This window comes from Botryllus schlosseri, chromosome 15 (genome assembly GCF_051294905.1).
Source record: "Botryllus schlosseri isolate E-star chromosome 15, Bs_hap1, whole genome shotgun sequence".
Lineage (NCBI taxonomy): Eukaryota > Metazoa > Chordata > Ascidiacea > Stolidobranchia > Styelidae > Botryllus > Botryllus schlosseri.
In genome coordinates, this window is record NC_137250.1 from 7,650,437 (window position 1) to 7,667,032 (window position 16,596).

Genomic DNA, 16,596 nt, shown 5'->3' on the forward strand with positions numbered 1-16,596 from the left:
TACAAAATGCATGTGGGTTTAATAGTCCATAGGCGCCTAAATGACAGGCACCTAAATGTTCCTGTCTGGACAATCTGAACCTCACAAGACAAATACCACCCCGCAGGGAAAAATTATATGCCAGTGAAGAAATACCAATTTGAAATCGTGAGATCTTTTAGTTCAGTACGTTTCGGCGATTGTATATTTTTGATATAGCAGACAGGAGGTCACGAAATAACATCATGTAACGAAGTCATACCAACGGGTCCACCTGCCCGAAGATGTTTAATTATTATTTGCGGGCTCTACATTTTCCAAGACAACACCTGACTCAGCCTGATTACCTGATTACGTGAGCAACTGAGTGTAGAGGACAAGAAATTGATAGCAATATTAATCATTTAATATTCGATTACGGTGTATGAGTTGATGTTGAGTGTACGCTGGAGCTTTTAAATTAGTAATAATGTTTCTCCATCCTCCTATTCGGCGGACGGCGGCACATCACACGTTGTCCCGCCCACGGTAACAAAATTATGGAGATAACTGCGAAGAACTGCAAATCAACTTTGTATATTAGAATCAAACATGGGGTGATTACTTCGTGAATGTAATCGATTGCGATTACGCTTACTTCTGAATCACACGATTGCGATTACAGCAAAATCAAGGAAGTAGTCGATTACGATTATACGATTACATTGGAAAAGTAATCATCATGATTACTCACGATTACATTTACTTTTGCTTCTTAGAACGTAACTTTGAAAACATATTGGAAGACAATATAACGATTGCGATCAGAATGCCTCATGAGAGAACAACTTAATATCTTTTTAAATATAAAGTCATTATGCTTGTTACGTCATAATATACCGATTGCTCAACTTCATAGCTGATGATTTCTCGCACCAGGGCCGTAACTGCCGTACCCCAAACCTCCAATTGGGCGGGGAGCGAGTTCGAAGGAGTCACTAAATTATTTCGTAAATTTACATAAATTATAGAGTATTTTCGAGAGGTACAATGAATTTGAAATTTCTCTTATCAATTTAACGTGTAGCTAGATGTCATGATTTTGGAATGCACATACCTCTGTCAAGGAAAAATAGGCATTTCGGTGCCGGCTATTACAGCGCCACGACACACCAAGACATATGCAGTTCCGGCCAACATGTGACCTCACAAAGTGTGCTACCAAACAAAGACATTGGTGAAATCTTTTTGCATGTGTCCATTGTCCAGTCCATAGCCACGCTGTATATAGGCGCGACGATTAGTCCTGTCCTTCTAATCTGCGCCCCATAATACAAATGCCACCAGGAGCACTCACAGAGGGAAATCATGCGTCCGTGAAGAAATCACAATTTTTATCTGTACTCCACCCGCCACAAGTTTGATTGATCACCCTATGTCAGGGCTACCATATTTTGGAAACCTGAAAAGAGGATACTTTTTCAAAATTTTCAGTTTTACAGTTTTTCTTTCACATTATCCGTTGGTTGACTAAAAAAATAAAAATGAAGGTCAACTTTCCGGCCCAGCTCCCGAAATAGCCGCCGGAGCGTTACTTCAGTGATGATTTATTGTAATTGTATCTTGCTCCAATTTTACCCTATATATAAACAAAATTCTCAAAAAAGAGGACAAAATCTCAAAAAAAGAAGACATTTGGGCGTGCTCGGAGGACACTTTCAAAAAAGTCAAAAAAGAGAACAAATCCTCTTAACATAGGACGTATGGTAACCCTACCCTATGTGAGACTCAACACCAACGTTTGGGGGAGGCGAAGTGCTGTTACGGTTCTGATTCTAGCTAAAAGTCACGTTAACATGGTATATAAGTGGGTGCCTATGGCGGCAGATCCAAATGTGTTGTCAAGAATAGCGAAAAAACGATCGGTGCACGTTTCTAGTATAGGGTCATACGAGAATAAGATAAAGTCAACATCAAAGTCTGTCTATAATCCACTTAATACAGATATTGCAAGCTGCCGTTACGAGTAACGGCAAAAAGACGACTCGCTTAAGATTTATATCAACAGCCGTTGGTTTCTAATTATTGCTTCGATGTGGAGATCGAAATGTGCCATTTGATGAGAACAAGATTTCAAATCTTTGTCAGGTGTAATACGCACATTGGCATACTGTTCGCCAAGCAGCAACGGTGAAACTAAGTTTAACTAAGCATGACCAAACATCACTACTTATTTTACTATTGCAAATCGACCTTGTACACCAGAATCTAGCGATACCTTCGATATTTATTCGTGTATTCTCACAGGAATAAAGAATGTGATTGTGAAAATAATCCATTTGGCATGTTGTGAATTACATTCTACAATAGCTCATGCATCAGATATAGTTATGCAGCAGGGAATAACATGGGCGTGACTATACTGTAAAACGATCCGATAGAGTACGTTATTAAGAACTGTTATCGCACAAATCTTTTGATTATTGACAATTTCATCTAAGTTGTAACAACAACAACGACACAATTCCTTGCGTACGAGGGTCTATAGCTCAGGGGTGGGCAAACTTCTGAGCTCGCGGGCCGCATTCAACATCTGAATCCATTCGCGGGCCGCACTCAATAAAATTGGGATTAAAAACCAAATTGGAATATTGGTATTTGATTATATAGTGAGGACAGGGAGATAATATATGTGCCAAACATTGCTTTTGATGATATCGTACACGCGTCAAATACATAGTGGCGAGACTTCATAGGCTGGTCGACCTGAATAACCAATCTATCAAAACTTTCGAGATGAAAGTCGGTTGTCTCGATTCTTAGAACAGGATTTAAATTTAAATCTGTGAGCACTGAGCAGCGATCTGTTCATAGATTTACTAATTCCAATTTTGGTTCAGTTTCAGGACACACAATGCTAACAGCATCATACTCATCTTCAAACACGCTTCTACAATGTGTAGATACAATATGAATACCCCAATTATACGCATACAGAAAACAAATCTACCTAAGACACGCGCTAATCGTTTTTTCTTCATAAGCAATTCACTGAAATATTTAAAACTGGAGTGGCCAATCTGAAATCACACTCGTGAATCGAATTATGTCAATCTCCTATAGGATTTATGTGATGTTTAGCAGTTGAAACCTTTCAAACTGCGTGGGCCTTGAAATCGGGCTGTCGCGCCACAAATTAAACATAAACAATAATATAGGAAGTATTTTACCTTAGAATATTGGTCCTCAAACATCTTAAGACATGCCCCCCTTATGATGTTGAAAGATTTGGCGCCCCCCTTATCGTCATATCACAAAACGGATCCAGGATGCTAGAAAACCCAACGGATAGTTTGGTGGCATGGAAAGTTACGACTGTGGATAATATATTTTTAAATCTGAAATTCCGACTATATACAGTGCAATAATCGTGAACTGAATGTAAATCGCGCCGAGCGCGAATTTTTTTTTATAGTTGAGCTCAGCTTCGCACCCTCGTCAGATGCTTTCACGCCACCAAGGTGGGCGCGCCCCCACAGTTTGAGAACCACTGCCTTAGAATTATCATGGTAAAATATACTAGGAAAAAGTTTAACTCAAGTCCCTGCATTACTTCGATTTTTAGAACGCATTTTATCAATATTTTCAATAAGTTTCATTAGACTCACGCGGGCCGCACAGAACGGTGTTGCGGGCCGCATGCGGCCCGCGGGCCGTAGTTTGCCCACCCCTGGTCTAGCTATATTCTAAACCAGTATTTATTGACCGGTGTTCCACGGAACACTTGCCACTAGCCAGTTTCAGGGGCTCCACGGAAATCAAGAGACCCATTCAACTCATAGATATGATTCGTGATGATATGCCGGTCGTCAGTTTTTTTCCGTATGAATTTTCTCATTTTCATAAATTAATCAAATTTCGGCATTCGTTAGGGACATTACGGTGAGCGTACAACAGCAACAGATCAAATTTTGTTACTGAAATCATCTATAATGATGAAACCTTGGTTGTTGTAGAACAGAATAACTGAGTTTTTGGTGAACTTGAATCTAGTGGTTCGCTCTCTATCTTCTTTCAATCAGGATCTCTTTTCGACCCATTAATTTAAATGGGGATGAAACTATTTTCAGTCGGTAGCTGTTATCATCTTTATATACTACTCTACATTTAAAGATTGTGATTAGTAGCTCCGTACTTAATTTAGTTAATTTGAGGATTAGCATAAGTGTTCCGCGTTTCAAACAATGTAATAACCACCACTCAGCCATTGTCGGCATCCTCGCACAGTAAATACAGTCCATCCTCAAGATTACCGGACCACGACTGACCTATCGATCTCGCTTCCTATGACATGCCGCCCTATTTCTTGTCGCTTCCTTTTTCTATACTATCTTTCTTGCTAATAAACCAATGATGATGATGAGTATCGAGATTGCCTGCAGTCCCTTTCGCAGATTTTATAACAACCGTAAACAAGTCGCAATCCAGTACAACCGATCGCCATAAGTGCATTGTCCGTCCCCTATGATATCTCGTACGGTATTCTCGGGAAAGTATGTCGTATAGCGGAACACCTGCGCTCGGCAGCAAATATTGCAGCAGATTATCGATTTGTTTGCGGGGCAGAAACCAAGGCGTCACAACGTGTGAGCTCGTCTGCTTGTAGTTATACAAAGATAATCCCGTGTCCTGATTTTACACATAAGTGCGAATACGCTGGTAGCACTCTATCTAAGTCCGAACTGCATTCTTCTATGATATCATCGAGCAACAACGCATCTTCCAACCTACTATTAAAACCTTGGCCGTAAAAGGGCAATACTTAGGGCTGGGCAAAATCGAGTACCCGAGTGATTCGATTCTGAATCACGTAACATGCTTCGAGTCGAGTAATCGAGTATCACTCATTATGACGTCATAACAGAATGTTATACGTAAAATATCAAATATATACCTTTTATGTCAACACAAGAATATAATGCATGTTATCCATCCAATAAAAGACACTTTGGTATTTTATGACCATACCGATTTCATTCCACTTGGCGATAATGTTGATGAATAATCAAGACTTCGTAAATGTGCTACGTCAAGTAACCTTTGTAGCTTTGTACTATATGTTTCGTATGCTACGATACCGCCAATTAAGGTTTCAAGGCAGCAACAGTGAAAATTAGTATCTAAGCTATAATTCTCGTTGATAAATTAACTTTCAGTGATGAGAAGCGTATAGTTTCAGAACTCGAAAAAATCATCTTTCACTACTCGACTCGAATCATTGAAATTAATACTCGATTCAGATTCGAGTGCTCGAATCATTTTGCCCAGCCCTAGTAATACTACGTGTGTCGCATCGCCTAAAATGTAGGGTTACCATATTTTGGAATTGGGAAGGGAGGACACTTTTACCAAATCAGAAAAGTTATAGTTGATCAAGACTGAAAACAGACGATTTTGCTATTTGTGCTGGAAAATTTGTTGTGTTGACTAAAAAAAATAGTTCGTCACTTTTATTCTCCCGCACAAACGTTCGTATTACCTATTTAGCGTTCATTTATGCCGATTTTGAGTCGAACCTGACTATTATCGTAGCCGTAGAAGCTGTAAAAAAGGACGAATTGCCAAAAGGAGGGCATTTTCAAAAACCTGAAATGGAGGACAAATCCTCCCAAAGGAGGACGTATGGTTACCCTACTATAATGACAGCAGTGCTCCCGCAATGATAGGGTCTCCAATGGACTGTAGTCAGTAGCAGAGGGGCTATTGCACGGAAAGATTCCATCAACATTTCATTTTCAGTCAGTGGTATTGCGTCTGCGAAATAGCTCTGAAAGAACGCGATGACATCATGATGCGATGACATGAATCGCGTATAGTTTGTGAATAATTTCTATTTTCAATTAATTACTTGATGAAAATAAAAGGCACAAATCGTATGAATTATATGCAAGCAATATGTTCAATGTTGAAGTTGAAGATTCATGCTATATCTGGCATTTAGGTTCGTGTTAAAATCGTTGGAAGCAATAACGCAGAAAATGAAATTTGACGAGAAAGCTTTCTATATACAACAAGCAAATACTTGACACTGTACAGTTGTACACACACACATATACGTGGACACTGGATAACATCAAAATTGCGAAAAAATTTCAATCACATGTCAGGTCACGGACCCATTGTGACGTAGTGAATGAAGATCCCGTCACAGCGAAAAAGTCATGAATTTAGAGGGGCAAAGGCGTCTTTTCGCTTTCAGCGGGCTACGCCAGTGACTGTAAATAGTCTACAATCCGGGTTTTCGAAAATAACCTATTTTCCCGATTCCGTGAATTCACTGATTAGATTGTTAGGTTATCTAAAAACGATGTAGCCTACACCGAATTTGCCTCGATTACAACCAGTAAAAGCCGACGCAGAGCCAATTGAAAATATTGATATTATTATAAAAAAATATATATTTTTCAAATTTTACTGTCTACTCCATAAAATTGTTAAGTTGCCTAAATGAATGATGCATAACAATTTTTGCTCAATTCCAACTAGTAGAAGCGAAGTTATTGCAGTTGAAAGTTCTAAATTTGCGAAAATAGCATTGGCGGTAGGTAAACCCAGAATTACTAATGAAAAACTCAAATGACTTAGCTTCTACCGCCTGGAATTGCGTCAAATTTGTTTTGCATCCTTTTCGTAGACAGCTCAACAATTTCATGAGGTTTAATTGCGTCGGCTTCTACTGGTAAGAATTGAGTCGAATTTGGGGAGCAGCGTTTTTAGGCAAGCTATCAATTTAATAACTGAATCCCCAGGATTCGGAAAAAAAATGTTTTTGAACAATTTTTGAAATTCATCACTTTGCCCATACAAATCCAGCACAAACCAGTGCGTCATTTAGTGTAGAGATGAAAATGCAGGTTCGACCGGTGATTGTGGATTACTCGAAGTTGAAACGATAGTGCTGTTCGCATAATCTCATTCCACAAGATTAGTAAATAACGAACATGCACCCCTCCGATATCGAACAAGGTATCACCAAACATCCGTTTCAACCGGGGTGGCCAACAGTGTTGGGATCAAGTCACTACCTTCGAGTAACGAGTCATCTCGAGTCATTGCACATTTTGACTCACGTCAAGTCAAGCTATTTTCGAAGGTGACTCGAGTCAAGTCACAATTCAAGTAAAATTCAATTTTCGAAGTATGGGTGATGATGATTCATGAAGTCATAACATTTTGCTAGTTGTGTGAAAGACTGATTAATCGGCCATTTATCGAGAATCAAATAACGAATATAAAGTTGAAGATACATACAAAAAGGAATTGCATCGAGCACGCACACGTAGATCTGCTAATAAGATATGTGAGTAACTGTATAGCTACATGCTACATTCTGTTATTTTATCAGCCGAAATAGAGGATCGAATACGAAGCCTCAAGAAGTTGAAACAAATTGATATCGTACAATACACTACCCATCTACTAACCCGTGAAAATATATCTGCATAAACGATATTCGTTAGATTTAAATCATACAAGTGGATCGGTAAAGGCGAGCACTGCGCAATGTAAGCACTGAGCCGTCTAAGAAACAGGGATACGTTTTGCTATTATCTACAGGGCCGTAACGGCAATTCGTCACCCCCCCCTAAACGTTGGTCTTGGTCCTTCTATATGGTGATATACCGAACTTATGGGGTCTTCGCCCCCAGACCCTCACTGGTTATACACTGTTTACCGCTACTTATCTGCTACATTGGGTGTCCGTTTAGTGAGTCAGCTTTTCTCGTCTAAACGCGCCAAGCGCGAGAAATTTCTATAATTCATTACTGAATCGGGAAATATGATCGGGAATTGCATATATATTGCTATCAATTTCTTGTCCTCTCTGCTCACGAAATCAGATTTACCGGTAGGGCTGAGTGAGGTGCCTTTGAAACTGTAGAGCCCGTAAACACTAATTGAACATCTTCGGGCGGGCTGACCCCTTGGTATGACTTCGTTACGTGATGTTATTTCGTGACCTCCTGTCTGCTATATCAAATGTAGAATTGCCCAAACGTACTAAACTGAAGGATCACACGATTTCAAATTGGTATTTCTTCAATGGCACATAATTTTTTCCTGCGGGGTGGTGTTTGTCTTGTGAGGTTCAAATTGCCAAGACAGGAACATTCGGCGCCAGTCATTTAGGTGCCTATATGGACAATTAATCCTATATGTATTTTGCATAACGAAGTTTTCGGTCAGCATAAATGCAGTCCTTCACGGCCAAGGTTTTCTCGCTGCCGTATTTTGGGAAAATGACTCAAGTCAAGTCGAGTCATCAGAAAATCGTGACTAGAGTCGAGTCATGACTCGAGTCATTACAACCCTGTAAGATATATATAAGGGTAATGGTATGGGTTGTAAAGCCACACGCCCAAGTGCCGCATGCTCATGTGTTGGACAACCTGTCCCAACGCGCAGTTACGGTACAGCACACAGTGCCGGACGAACAGCATGAGAAATTATTTGTCCGGTAACGGACGAGTAGCCACTGCCTATATTTAATTAACACGGTAAAAAAAATGCACGTGAAGACGGCTTATTTTTGCATATGAATGATTTTCCCGATTATATGTCATCTTTTTCGGATCCGTATATGGGGGGAAAATTTGTGTCGAGGTTGATTAGGGGGCGATTAGTCGAAAAAGGTTGGGAACCAATGATATAAACTGAACTCAATTTCCATCACGTTTTTAAGAATTTAGTAATCCTAATTCTAATCCAAATCGGTAGAAAATGTGTGGCTATAATTCTGATCCAAATCTAATTTGGAAAAGCTGAAAGCTTCCTAGTTATCTAAATCTGGGATTGTACGGTTCACATTAAGGAATCAAAAGACATTGTGAATGTGAAGTAGGCTACCGTTATTTCGACTGAACACCGCACACTACAGTAATTATTTCAGTAAAATAACACATTGACATAGAATCGAAAGTCTCGTGCACATTAAAACGGCTTTGATCGGATTTAAAAACAGTTGCACGTGAATTCTGTGCGCAGAATTACATATTCGTCGAAAAGATAATCCCGCAAGGCAGCAGAATGAGTCCGTTTGTATTCAGTTGTTTGGCGGCAAGCGTGCTATTTTATCCTCCTTCCTGATCGATGGGCAGGATATCCTGCAATAGAGTATGCATTAATATATATGAATAGCTGGTTCGTGGTACAGAACCTGAAGATAGCTTTCAATACAACATCCGTTGTAATAAAATATCTATTGAACTCGAATGCATTCCGGGTGCCTCTTTTCAAGACTTAATGGCACACTAAAGGGATTTAATTAAACAGACAATGCATACTTCATGGTATGTAATTCTGATTGGTATGTCATACTTTGCCGTTTTGGTTTTGCTTTTCAGTCTGCTTAAATCCCTTTAGTGTGCCGTTAACTCATGAAAAGAGGCACCCGAAAAGTCTTCGAGTTCAATAAATATTTTAGAAAAATGGATGTTGTATTGAAAGAATGTATGTGAAGAGACTTAGCGGAGGTACAGAACTCCGGTGTAAAAAGGAATAATACACTCATATCGAAATCAACCCGACATATTGGCGGCCGACAGGAGTAATCGTAAGCAACTGGTACAGAATTGAAAAGAACATCATATTATTTTTTGCGGCATATACACCGACTCATGATATACATACAGACGATCTGTACATGTGCATAACATGAGTGCATGATGTGCCTATGCCGCTGGACAAGGAAGTTGCAGACATAGCTTTGTACGGCTTTCTAAATCTTGCACCACCCCTCCATGCTATCCAAGTAATGCATGTGCGCCAAGCGGGGAAGTCATGGATACCAGTGTTACTAATCAGGTCACCCTATATGCCGGCGTAAAAATTCGAGGACTCGAGGTCTAATTAGCAGAGGTGGTCAAAGTAGTCAAGGAATCTACTCAAGTAGAAGTAGAAGTAGCGACGAAAAAATCTACTCAAGTACGAGTAGAAGTACTTCTTCCATAAGCAACCTAAAACTACTTGAAGTAGAAGTAGAATTTACTGACTTTAAACGTACTCAAGTAAGTAAGTAGTTTTGAAAACAATCCTAATTCGTTCACATGGATTGTTAAGAAGGTGCAAATTGAGCTATGCGATAGGTGACGAGCTTGATTCATATTGATGCATACCAGCAGGTATCCATTTCTCGATAGCATAAGTATTCGTCCACATCATGGGATGAATATGATAGTATTGATATGGAAATGCGATGCTAATCCTCTGTTTTCTTGAACAGCACGTTTTATTATGGCGCCATTCCCCATATCATAAGGCCCATAGTTTAGTCGAAGAGCAATATGGTGAAGTTGTATAGGATACGGTGTAAACACTTTGCGCGATTATTAAATGTTAATAAAAAATATGGTGGACCGTAAAAATGCCATATTGTGTAGCTTTATTTCCAGAAATTAAAGGCATTACTACACTTGCTTTTATACTTCAACATGTATGTTATCCAGACAAGAGAACTGATAATAATTATAACTCAAAGTTTATGATACTGGGAATTGAAAGTGAAATATAAATACTACTTCTAAAAGCAGACCATGTATTTCATGTTTTTAGTCCAGAAAGTTTCAAAGGTGGTATGCTAAAACAGCTCTAAAATTAAAAAAAAGTCAGAGTCCACTTTTCCAGATTTGGACACACCATGGACATGCTAGATTACGATATGACAAGTAAATGCTAGATTGCGAAACATCAGTTTCAAACGTTATGATGAGCCATATATACTGTGATGAATTATTTGATATGGGCGAAGGGCGACAATGTGGTGTGAACGGAACCACGCCAACCCTCTACCTAAATTATATTCACCGATACTTTCGTGAAATCATAGCGGCCACCCGTATTCAGCACTGCGCGCGAAGCGCGACGAAGATTCTGGGTTTTACTAAACTTTTATGAAAATTAAATATTGATGCTCCGTGAAAACAGCCCCGAAATTCCTCAGGCTATCTTCCTGATTGGAAGATCGAACTACTTCTACTTGACAAACTGAAAATAGCGAAAAGTAAGTAAGTAGTTCACAAAATATTGTGAAGTAGAAGTAGCGAAAATCAGATCTACTTGAGTAAGTACCAGACGTAGAGGAAAACTACTTGAGTGCTTCGAAAAAGTAGAAGTACTTCGTTACTGACCACCTCTGCTAATTAGAGCGAAATGTTGGTAATCTCAAATTCCAATTTTAGAAGTATTTCTATGCTATGAATTGAACCCTAATCTCATATCTGTTTTTTTTTTATTTCTGAAAATGTTAGAGGATAACTGTAGTGTATAGTGCGAAACGAGCCGATCTCAATGTACAGACGTTTGCCACTCTCATGCTTATGAGAATCAACTCTGATTTGATAAGAACTAAACCCGATTTTCGTTGAATAACTTACCAATACGGAATTGAATTCAATTTCCAAATATTTGCGAATTCAGTGATTCTAATAATAATTTACTTTAGAAAAGCCATTCTCCTGCTTAAGTTGAACTCTGAACTCTGATTTGATATGAACTGAACTCGATTTCCATTACATTTTCTACCAATTCGGAACTGAATTCAATTTCAAAGTTTTTGTGAATTCAGTAATTCTACTTCTGATCTACTTTGAAAAAAAAAAAACTGTGCAGCGATAATTTCAATCCTAATTTGAAAATGCCGAAAATGTTCTAGTTGTCCAATTCTGCACCTGGGTGCTCGATTTAAAATCGTCTTCAAATCAAAGCCCTACCGCCGCGCCGCATCCGATGGTGACTCCAACGCGCTCATCAGCTTCATAAATGTTGAACTTGCGCTGCAGGTGAATCTTGAGGCTTTCGATACATCCGCGATAATTGTGATTGAGATTTCCCACAACGCCGGTGCTGAGCCTGGAGAAATGCGATACAGTACAATGTAAATATAAATGATGCACACCCACAACTCCGCAGGCACTTTCAGCTAAACCACTCAATAAACTCCCAACCTGTTCAGAAACTGATTAATTCTCTTCTTAGGGCAGGGGTCACCAACACGCAGCCCGCGAGTTCATATTTCGAGGCCCGCAACCCGATTTGAGATTTCGGAAGAACGCTTATTAAAGTATATTTAAATGCCGAAATTGATTTCAGTTTAAAAATATTATTGTTGTTGTTCAAAATAAGCTATTCTCCTGTGGCCAAAATCACTAATCCTCGCTAGTTGACACGGTTTCGGCAATGTTGATAGCATTCTACGGAGAAAGAATTAGCTGATCTGAATGGATATATTGCCATGACGTGCAATGGCCCAGACACTACCAAGACTAAGACGCTTAGAAAACGACTTGGGGCTACCTCACAAGATTAAGGTTTAAGCTTAGTTTCCCAGCAAGTACCGTATCTAGTTTACTCCAATATAGATTCTTTAGTCGCTGGAAATTGTTTTCAGGTAGCCTTTTGTGCGCAGCTCACAGTTCAAAATAGAATTAAAATGACGATTACGATATTTTTGTTGTATTTGTATTTCCTAAATAAAATATTATTTCTTTTGTGGTAACTATGTCCGTTGCCCATGTTAGAGAGCACAGCGTTATACTGATGTTGTTAGACTCGAGTAATGACTCGAACTAAGTCATATGACTCGAGACTAGGACAGCCAAGATAGACATTTCATTGTAACTTCGAAGAACAGTAAAGCCACCAAATTATTGGTATTTCGTCTATCAGTCCGTTACTTGGAAAATACAACCAGAACCTGTTAGCACTGAGGTAAATTACGATATTATGAATGTTAGCCATTCTATATCACTAGAGCAGAGTTGATAAAAGTGGGTTGAACCAGATTGACCTCAAAACTGAACGGTGAACACAATGACTTGGACTCGGGTCACAACACTATGACTCGGACTCGACCCCTCAACTCACTGACTTGGACCCGGACTTGACTCGGTGGTGAATTGAAAATGACTCGACTTGACTCTGGTCACAAGTACAAAAGGGAGATTGACTTGCGACTCTGAACCTTGTTACTTGATTACAACCCTGGTTGTAATCAAAAAGATGCAAACTCCTCTAAAATTACTTTCTATTTTACAAAATCCAAAGTCTAAAAAGTAAGTAGTTTTGCGTGAAAACAGCCCAAGAAGTCTAAAAACCACTAGTAGTGCAACTTTTGTACTCTTTTGTAGCCCGAACGATGCTAACTTATCCCGAAATAGTAGTACTAAGTAAACAGTTCTTTTTACCCGAATGCATCCGACTACAGGACGGCATGGGTAGGTAAAATCAATATTTATTTACCCTTCAAAGCGATCAGCTTTCGGAACGCCCCCAAGCCAGAAAGATCCGCCGACCATCATATCCCAATCGTCACCGTAGTCCAGCTTCATGAACAAGCTGTAAATAGCAAAAAGTTAACACAAAAGGCCCAACAAAGATCACACCCGAGATCTCGCTCACTTGTTGTTGATGAGGAGAATAATGAATCTGCCTTGCGATACGAAGCCAAATTTGAGCTGCTGGGTGTAGTCGTTCGCAATGTCCTTCTTGATGACTTCATTGCGTGGCTCATCAAAGCCAAAGTTGTACGTGAACACCAGCTGCCGTCCGTCTTCCAGCTCCAGCGCATAGAATTGATCCTGTGGAGGTTCGTCGTGTTACGCAGAGGTAGTCAAAGTAGTCGGCATGTCTACTAAAGTAATGCAGCAGCAAACGATATACTCATATTGTCAAATTTATTCCACTCTAAGCCTTCCGACTAACTCTCACCAAGAGTGAACGTCAGTAAATGAGATTAATCAAATATTGTGGTCATGTACACCAGGCCAATCTTCTTACTATTAATTCCGTAGCTACGGACTTGTAGCACGGCACACTTCTAGGCTTTTTATAAGACAGTAATGCTTACGCAGATGAGATGGCGAGGAGGAGCCTAGATAAATCTTCAACACTAAGATAAGGTAGGAATTATGGAGTCGACCTCGGTCGGACTCGAACCCGCAACCCCTATGGAGTCTGTGGGCCCCGCAGTTTCAGAACCCCTGATTTAGGCAAAACCATATTTATTGACCACCTCCGATGCTACGACACGGAGGTATGTTACGTTGTGTTACGTTTCACATCTCACGCCTAACAAGTCAACAGGCAATCAGGCAAACTTACGATGTTGTCTCCAACTAGGAACAACAACTGGTCCTGCTGCTTGGTGTGGAACTTGAAACCGATGAACTGCACGAGACTGCCCGGCGTGTAGAAGCCTGCCCTTTCGATTTGTTCACGGCCGATTCGGATGTAGCTGTCCAGGCCGCGGAACTTACAGGCCCCCGAAAATTCACGTGCACCTAGCAGTGTTGGGATGACTCGAGTCATGACTCGAGTCATGACTTGACTCGAGTCAGACTCGAGTCACCTTTTTCGTATGACTTGACTTGACTCGAGTCACTTTGCTAAAATGACTTGACTTGACTTGACTCGGCCTATCAGAAATGTGGATTGACTCGTGACTCGGAGCAAAATTCACGAGTCAATTTCAAGTCATCAAGTAATCGGTGTCGATGAAAATCACAGTACCTTGCATATGATCGAATTGCTCGCGAAACGCCGGTGTAACCCGTGAGAGCGACTAATCATTCAATGATCTTGCGTTTCACTGAGCCTCCATTGTTCTTTCACAAATAAATTGACCGCAAATGAAGTGATCGACGCGTAGAATAGCTTACGATGTCGTAAACTAGTATAGTAAAGTAATTTAATAGCAAAATGTATATTTCTATTCTCTGTTCTTACCTTAACCAAACCTCTTGCTTTATTGAAATTGAATTCGAATATTGTTTAGTCATCAACCATTGGCGCAGGCTAGAATTGTATCATATCAATTTGTAAATGGGTAATGTATTGCATCTTATCAATTCGTTTCTCTATTCTCTATTTTGGTGGGTAACTATGAACTGAGGTTGTGCAATTACTTACGTAGTTTAGCAGTTCTACCTATATGTGAGCAATACAGCGTCTTCTTGCGTGTATATTACCTCTATATTCGTTCATTGGTTCAGAATCAATGACCACTCAATCTGTATTTCAGACAGCTAGCAAAATGCAATGACGTAATCATGCCTCATACTGCGAAAAGGCAACTTGACTTGAATTGTGACTTGACTCGTGACTTGACTTGACTTGACACGAGTCACCTTCGAAAATCGATTGACTTGACTTGACTCGAGTCAAAATGTGCAATGACTCGAAATGACTCGTGACTTGAAGGTAGTGACTTGATCCCAACACTGCCTATAGTAACCCTATCAAACGAGAAGCTTAAATCTGGTATCTGGTATATTCGAATAGCGATGAAAGATTCCAATTTCACATTAGGAAGGAGTTCACTGCATGTAATTTCTCCAAAGTTGTAGTAAATAAAACTTTTTAAATGATCATGAAGCACCCAACCACAACAGTTGGTCCGAAAATTCGTATCTGCATATCGAACACTTGAGCACAAACATGAGCATAAAAGTTCACTTCATGTCAAGAAACCTTGCTATATTTCCTGATCATCTTGTTGATTAGCAAGGGGAGATGCTCTACCAAGACATCAGAACAACAAAAGAAAGATATCATGGCAGATGAGATGAACAATTGAACATATTATGTCAGACCATTGCCGGAACCTTTCAAGAAACTGCACTAAATAGCTTACAGGCGAAAATCTTACAAAAAAAAACAATTGTGATTTAATATATATCAATATTATTTCAAATTTACAATCGGTGGTTGACGTAAAACTGATTGAATTAATGCCACGTTATTTGAGTATTCATAGCACTGGGCAGGAATCACATTGTGGCCTGTGGGAAGACTTCTAAGACAGTCTAGTAAAATAAAAACATCTTAATTCAACTAGATAGCCACAAGCATTTTTAAGAAACCTTGAATCACTTCGCATGCTGTTTGTATATGCAACAACAGTCCACTCAAATTTTTAAATAAATCATGTCACACTTTGGACTGGACATCATGTTATCTGTTTCTATATCAGTCCGTGGGAAGCCTGGCATTGCATTGCATACTTTCAACTAGTGCGCTGTACTCTGACATGTAACTTGACACTGCATCTGTGCAACTGTGCAAATGTGAGTGAGTCTTCCAGATGTGCATCAGTGAGGCGTGTCCTGTGTTTGTTTTTAATGAAGTGCATGTCAGAAAAGGCTGATTCACAACGATAAGTTGAACCAAACATGCTTGCAACTTTCAGAGCTGCTGGGAATATACACCACTGTACTTTTCCGAGTCAACAAGGAACCAAAAGTTTGGTGCAGCCTGGTGGGCTGTGAGGTGGAGGTCATTTTGCAGTGTTACAATTTTAATCTCCAACTGTTTAGCATACAGGCTCAATAGATTCCGTGATATACCGGACAGCAGCAACAATTACAGAAAGTTAAAAACATAATACTAAACTGCGTCGAGAGTAAGAGAATCAAGCTGTTTCAAAAGATACAATACGTAATGGGCATACAGACATTGAGAATCTGCTAGTGCTTCACTTATATCTGCTACCGAATAGTAATGCCGTATATTCTTTTGTCGTTGTCCTGGACGTCGAGCTACCATAACGGACCCCCCACCATTTCAAGAAGACCGTGGATGGCA

At 39.7% G+C, this 16,596-nt stretch overlaps 2 protein-coding genes across 4 annotated transcripts in view; both read right to left on the bottom strand.

Annotated features, from left to right (window-relative positions):
- LOC145458011 (mannan-binding lectin serine protease 2-like) overlaps positions 1-16,596 on the bottom strand; it is a 250,177-nt gene that overhangs the window by 33,996 nt on the left and 199,585 nt on the right. The gene's annotated exons all lie outside the window — the stretch shown is intronic.
- LOC145457562 (laminin subunit alpha-3-like) lies at positions 8,844-14,322 on the bottom strand. The gene is made up of 5 exons (XM_080335784.1): positions 14,116-14,322; positions 13,414-13,592; positions 13,255-13,350; positions 11,727-11,865; positions 8,844-9,122 (listed from the first exon to the last, which is right to left on the bottom strand). The coding sequence occupies exons 1-5, from the start codon at positions 14,320-14,322 to the stop codon at positions 9,090-9,092; spliced, it is 654 nt and encodes a 217-aa protein (XP_080191910.1). The 3' UTR covers positions 8,844-9,089.

Bases quoted from the DNA above. Each gene is read 5' to 3' on its own strand.
- LOC145457562 (XM_080335784.1), bottom strand. From the start codon at position 14,322: ATGACTCGAGTCATCCCAACACTGCTAGGTGCACGTGAATTTTCGGGG. The intron at 11,866-13,254 runs GTAAATAAATAT...GCATTTCTCCAG, and splicing joins AAAGCTGATCGCTTTGAAGG to GCTCAGCACCGGCGTTGTGG. The intron at 9,123-11,726 runs GTAGGGCTTTGA...ACTCTATTGCAG, and splicing joins CCATCGGATGCGGCGCGGCG to GATATCCTGCCCATCGATCA.